The 6,762-nt window shown below is 41.9% G+C and overlaps 1 protein-coding gene across 1 annotated transcript; it reads right to left on the bottom strand.

The window, feature by feature from the left end:
• Positions 1-828: 828 nt before the first annotated feature.
• LOC104942858 (alpha-protein kinase 1-like) lies at positions 829-6,238 on the bottom strand. Its single transcript, XM_010768156.1, has 5 exons — positions 4,527-6,238; positions 2,730-2,877; positions 2,494-2,656; positions 1,702-1,888; positions 829-1,614 (listed from the first exon to the last, which is right to left on the bottom strand). Exons 1-5 carry the CDS (start codon positions 5,881-5,883, stop codon positions 1,412-1,414), a joined length of 2,058 nt encoding a protein of 685 aa, XP_010766458.1. The 5' UTR covers positions 5,884-6,238; the 3' UTR covers positions 829-1,411.
• Between the last annotated feature and the right edge of the window lie 524 nt (positions 6,239-6,762).

Here is a 6,762-nt window from a genome sequence, read left to right on the forward strand (position 1 = left end):
CCCCTCGGGGACAAATAAACAAATACTATACTATACTATACAAGTACTCGTTATGCAGAATGGATCTTCTCGTAGTATTATATTATCATGTTTTTATACATGTGAGAGCATTTTAGTATTGTAGTTGGTCAATGTGGACCAAATTCAGATACTACGAATACTGTGTAGATTAGTAGTACAGTACTGCATTATACCATATCAGCATATTATGCATTTTTTTAATACAGTAACTATGAGTGTTCAATAAATGTACTGAGTTAAAAGTACATTGCCTCTACAATGAAAGGGAGTAGAAGTATAAATTAGCATTAAATGGAAATACTCAAGTAAAGTACAAATATGTCAAAAAAGTAATTAAGTACAATACTTGAGTAAATGTACTTTCTGCAACTCATCTTACACAGTAAAAGTTGAGGCTAGTATTCAACCTGCAAACATGCAGTCTCCTTATTCTCAACTCTGGGTGTGTTCTACTCTGATTCGCACAGATAGGAAAAGTGCTTAGTCATGCTTTGTTATCATAATTGGAATTTTAAACAAATGTTTGTCATTGATAAGGAAACCTTAAAAATATAACCTTGACTCAAAAGTGTGCCAAGAGTTAGGTAAAAGTTGTAACATAAGGATTATGCAATCACAATCTCATAATGTTGAATAAATACGGCTACATATATTTTAAAAGTCAAGTGTGTTGCATGTCTACAAGGTTATTTTATATAAACTTTTGCAACAAAGCTGAATATGTAACATGAGGGTGTAGCCACTCCGGTTGGACAGCAATCCAGTCACATGGTGCAGAGACAGTACCTCCAAAGCAAAACAAAAGTGTATTTATTGCATTATTTCTTTATTTGTTTCTAAATATTTGGGCTTTAGCAATAACTTGACAAATCCAAAAAGTGAGTCAGTGTAACCCTGTGGAAAATAATTACAAGAAATGCCCAAATTGTTAATTCTACGGTATGATTTTATACAATAAACCACCTCAATGATAATTTAATGTAACTATAATCACAATTCTGTTGATTTGATCTCATTGCTAAGTTGTACAACTGTTTAAATAAGAAGTATCTAACCATCATTGCAAGATAAAAAAAACAAAAAACAATTGTATCAGAAGCTTAGAGTTATATTTTGGGGGAAAATTGGTTGTATGCGAGTCATAACTACAAGAAAGGTGTGCTAATGTATTATGTCTGAGGTTATTAGGACCAGGTAGATACAAAAACATAATTAATATCAGTTGTATGATTGTAACTCGGTTCATTTTGGCTAAATCATGTGGCACCAAGTTTCAGTCACTTTATTAATGGCATGTTACTCATATTGAATAAGCCAAACAACTTATATATAAAACCTTCCCCTGATTAGGTAATAAAAAGGTCAATTTCTTGGCAACTCCTCAGAGTTTCTAAGGCAGAACATGTGGCTGTCTGAGCACTCGAGGTAATTTGAGCAGCTGGCAAATGCCATTGCACTCTGGTCCATGTTGCTCCTCCAGGAAGTACCTGAGGCCTCTGTCAGCAAAATTGGAGGGTCCTTTGGGGGTCTTGGTGGAGTGAATCTGGGGGTCAGTGAGGTACGTCAGCCCTTTTCCATTGGCTGTCACCCACCCTGTGAAAAAAGAAAGCAGTTGTTCACAAACAGACGCTGCAAACGTTCCCATATATTAACAATACAATCATCTCCGTGAACACACACCTTGAAGGTCGACAACAACCTCCTGGCAGTCAGAGAACAGGTAGGTAAAATGTCCAAAAGCGAGGCCGTATTCCGTAGCCTGGAAACTCTTGTCCTTCTTCCCCGTGTTGTTGGTGAGTTTGACAAAGTCTCCAAGCATGAAGGGCTCCACTGTTACACAGCCCGCAATCTCATCTCCATTCAAAATCTATTTACAAGTGCAGAGAAGAGGAGGGAAATTATGTCTCATAAATGCAACTCATCATCAACATGGCTGTTCCTGCTTATTCCTATGGTCTTTTTATATCTCATCAGGTAAATTAAATACTGACCAGAGCAAGTCTTGCAACCATTCTATAGGGTTTTTAATTTGAACAGAGGTCCAAAATGACAATGAAAAGGATAAACCGTTAAAACTCAACCTTAAGCTATTATTTGAACCATAATGTTCCCTTTTAACATCTCTAAGTAACATTATATACCAAAAACCCACAGGACATTGGATCTACTGGCAACGTGTCGAGATGCGCATCGCATCGGCCTCAGTGATGGAGATGCACATCCCTAATCTACAGTCATCAAAGGGTTATATCTAGTTGTAAACTGACAACTGGAGGCTGTACTGGGGTATTACAGTGGATTTAAACAAAAAAAATGCTCCAAGGCTGCTGCATGCTGCAGGCTAATCTACTCTCTGCTGCCTCTGAAGTTATTTCTTCATGTAGGTGGTCCTATTAAAGGGGCATTATGAATGGAGTGGTTTTAAATCTACTAAACCAAAGAAACCTTTCTGTATTTGGATATTGGCCTCACCAGAAGTGCTTCGGAGGGAATGAAGAAGATCTGAGCCATGACTTCCTTGTCGTATAGACTCTTGTTGAATTCAGTCACATAGTACTGGGCTGTCATCTGTCTCTCCACATCTTTCAGGTGGAACTGGATCTCCTTTGGCTTCAGGTAATCTTTCCCAACATAACTAAGGTCATAGATATAAAGTGAGACTTAAAGTTGTTATGTTCAGGCTGTGCTTCGATTGTGCAGCGGCTTACCTGCTTAACCTCTCCTCTTGGTGTAAGAACTGCACCCATATTGCTGTTCTCTGCTTGCCCTGTATCCCCATTGGCTTCCCGATGTAAACACAGGTCTCTCTGGCTGTCCACATTCCTGTGGCCTTGGAGAACTTCAAATGAAGGGCATCTAAAAGAGGTCATATTGAGAAATTAAAAGAACATTTCAACCACAAATTATCTTTAGTTTTATCCCTCCTCGGCACAGCACTAAGCGCCTCTCACAATTGTTTGTGCCTGTAGCCACTAGACTGCCCAATCAAGGGTTAACCTGTAATCCATCAATAATAACCGGCGCTGAATATTATTAATATTTGCACTGTATGCACATACGACTTTCACCCACATAGGTACCTGCACATTTAAATGTGTATATATTTAACCTGGTTCACATATCTGTATATATGTACATTCACCGGATCAGAGTTTAACTCTTGTAATCTCTGTATTGTTACTTAATTTTGTATTGTATTCTCATTATCCCTTTGTATATTCTCATGTGAACTCTCCCTGTTATTCTGTTGCTGTTATTACACCTGAATTTACCTATGGGGATCAATAAAGGTCCATCTTAGCTTATGTTATCAGTTACTCAAGCCAGTTCACATGCTTTAAGACTTTTTTATGATGAATTAAAGTACAGTGGGGCCATCTTTTTTCAAACTCTGACACAATTTAGAAATGATATTCCAATCCTTATGTATCCAGGTGAAGGCCCACTACCTTCCAGACACATGCATTTCTGGATAATAGTATTTAAAACACTTCCACATAAGCAGTTTCAGGCTTGTGCTGGTGGATACTGAAGTGTGCTAAATAGTAAGGTTTGCTGCAAAATAATGTGTTTAGGAAATTGTGAGCATATAACTGGATAATTGAAATAAATGAGTCACAATTAACTTCAATAAATCAAGATTTTCCTTCGTTGTTTGCATACTTAAAGGTCCCATGTCATGCTTTTCCGGTTATTACCCGTCCCCTTGTGTGTTATGAAGGTTTTTATGAATGTAAACGTTCTGCAGAGTCACAAACCCTCAAAGTACACCCTGTAGCGAGTAAAACTCTAATACAGAAAAGACCTGTCTATGCTGCCCCAGAACGCCTCGTTGGAGATTTCTCTTCTTTCCTCCTGGTAGTAAGTGACGTAACGACGACCCAAATGGACCAATCCGTGGAGCCTTTACGTTACGTCCGTGGAGCCGTTACGTTAATTCCGTGGATTGGTCCAAATTGACCAATCCACGGACTTCCTCAAACACACACACACTTAATCTTTTCTCAGCTGCAGCTCCGCCGATTTCTCCTCCCTGAGACGGCGGGACGTGGCGAGGCTGTGAGTCGGTGTGTGAGCACACACACAAACTCCCAGTCAGGCTGCCGGTGTGTGTGTGTGTGTGTGTGTTCGGGCTGGGTTTCACTGTGTCTCGTTGTCTCGCAGACGGCCACTGGGCTTATAGGGAGGGGGGGGGCAGGAGCTCCAACAAGCCGTTTAGGACAGAGAGTGAATACACATACTATACAGAGATGCTATATGACAAACCAATGCGATTTTGGAAAATTGCACAATATAAATCTATTTTAGTAGACCTCAACAATGGAATTATGATCAGTAGAAATGGCCATGACATGGGACCTTTAAGACGAATGCGAGAAAACCAAGTTGTCTTAAAGAATTCAATCTAGCAATGGGTGTGCAATCGATATACAAACGGTTACTTTTTAGGTGATGTATTTGTTTAAGATAATGTTGAGTTACTACAACTTTCAAATCAAACTCACTGTGGGCAGATCTGTGTGTCTTGAGTTTGAATTGTGTCTCGTCACTGTGAAGTCTCTTCAGCAGACATGCATGGCAAACCCCGGCCAGTAGGGCTAGGTAATCCTCCTGCGACAACACATACTGACTCTGAGGGACACCAGCAGCTACAGGGCTGTTCCTCAGGCAGCTGAAGCACAGGGGGTTCTTCACCTGAGGAAGATCTGGAGAATCAGTGCTACTTTGGTGTCCACTTTGAGGATCACCCAGCATCTCAAATGAACTCTCTGTGGAGCTTTCACACTGTGCTGGGACAAACTGGGAAAGGTTAGAGTGTGGGTTTGCTATAGAGTCAACTTTGGTCTCCATTTTTGGGTCAACATTCAGGCTCTCCACAGGGTGTTTGTGTGTGGGATCACGAACCGAATCGTTGCTTTCGGTATCAAGTGTCTCCAAAAGGAAGAAGCTCCCATCTGACCCTGGTGACTGGCTGCTTTGGCCAGTTCCTCTTTTTGACAGGCTGCTTGGCTGCGGTTTTCCGGTTGTGGGTGAGATCAGGTCAGCTGGAATTTTCTCCCATGACGACTGGGAACCGAAGCTGTCACTAAGGGAGCTGGAGGTGGCTTTGATAGCTAGCTGGGATAAAGATTGCACTTCTCCTTCAGCTACTGACGGTTGAAGCATCACTCCACCATCACTCATCCAATCTTCCTCAGTGACCAGTGTCTCTATGCCGACTTGTATCAACTCAAACTTCTCTGAATCACTACTTGCATTGGAGGAGGAAGTGGCAGGTATTTTGCAACTGACATCTCGCTTCTTGTTTTCTGTAGAGATTTGCAGCACTTTGTCATCATCAGCCTCAGTGGTCAGACAGCTCTGATGGCGTGCATTTGCTTCACTTTCAACGGCATTGCTTTCTTTTAAGCCACTGTTTCTGGGCCTGGGAGACCCTGAACTACTCAAGGAGAAGTTCTGCCACGAAGAGCCAAGGTTATCTGTGCTTCCTAGAGTGGTACACATGTCTGATTTTTGAGGTGGGGGCCCATCAGATGACCTTGAAACTCCCTGTTGTGGCTCCTCTCCTTTTGGTTGTACTTTGCAGGCCTCTGTGCCACATTCTGTACCAATGGTGGTCCCCAGTGCAGTTATACATAACATCACCCCATCTTTGGTCCCCTTACAGTTTGTGTTGGTTGTTTCGCACAGTGACGCATGATACTTTTGGAATTTCTGCATCACCTTGGCGAAACCTTCCAGAGTGAAATCCACCGATGTGTCTTCGGTGTTCCTGTAGCTGTCGGGAATAAAAGACCCCTTCTCTGAATTGTTGAAAGGATCCACTCGCAACAGAAGCTTGACTTGGGCGACCAGCTGCATGATTTCAGCACACAGACTGTCTTTATCTTGCGTTTCTGCGTTGGAGTAATCGTAAAAATGTGCTAAAGCCTTTTGGCAAGCTTCAGTTGCCTTCGCCACAACTAACGAAGGAGTTCCAAGCCATTTGTGAGTGACAGTGAGAGAATACGCAGCTTTGAGGAACGTGTGAAGCTCCTGTTTACTGGTGACCAGCTCCCCCTCTGCTTTGGTGAGCAGGCCTATTGAAAATGCCTCTCTAGCCAGCAGGAGGAAAGAGTGCCTTTGAGTGGCAGGGCACTCCACTGAGAAACTGTACGATAACAAGCAGGTCCCTTGAGTGGCCTGAAAAATTAAACAGAGAGAAGCAGAAGACTAATTAAAGGTCCCCTATTATACGGTTTTTCATCAATATATTATAGGTCTCAGATATATACAGAACACGTCTCTGAGGTGTTTGGCTCGAAGTACCAAACAGATCATTGCAGCATTACCCATAATCCCCTCTGTTTCAGCCCTGTTTCCAAAGCGCTGATTCTCTGTCTGTTACTTTAGATGAAAATAAGGAGCCCCTACCCACGCCCCTCTGAGAGAGATTTGGTTAAAAAGAACACAATAGCTGCTTTCACACCAAGTACTTGCGGTACTTAGTTCCCGGTACTTAGTTCCCCCGAACTAAGGAGTAGATCAATTCGCCCAGCCAATCAGAAATTGTTAGTGTGGCCGGCACACCCACGAAACATTTTCTCCCCAGGAAAGCACCACCTCTCTAGCAAGGACTAAAAAGGGGTGAAAAGGTTTGTACGAACTAAGTTCTAGTTCCAGATCTTTTTGGTGTGAACGCAAAATCTCAAGAACTATCGGAACTATTCCTGGGAAAAGTACTCCTGTGTGAAAGCGCCT

Source organism: Notothenia coriiceps, unplaced genomic scaffold (assembly GCF_000735185.1).
Source record: "Notothenia coriiceps isolate Sejong01 unplaced genomic scaffold, NC01 NC01_scaffold00005333, whole genome shotgun sequence".
Taxonomy (NCBI): Eukaryota; Metazoa; Chordata; class Actinopteri; order Perciformes; family Nototheniidae; genus Notothenia; species Notothenia coriiceps.

What these genes read in the sequence shown, in the direction of transcription:
- LOC104942858 (XM_010768156.1), bottom strand. Translation starts at nt 5,883, where the DNA reads ATGCAGCTGGTCGCCCAAGTCAAGCTTCTGTTGCGAGTGGATCCTTTC. An exon ending in GACACACAGATCTGCCCACA is followed by an intron (nt 2,878 to 4,526) that starts GTGAGTTTGATT and finishes GACCTCTTTTAG; the next exon opens with ATGCCCTTCATTTGAAGTTC. An exon ending in CAAGAGGAGAGGTTAAGCAG is followed by an intron (nt 2,657 to 2,729) that starts GTAAGCCGCTGC and finishes CTATGACCTTAG; the next exon opens with TTATGTTGGGAAAGATTACC.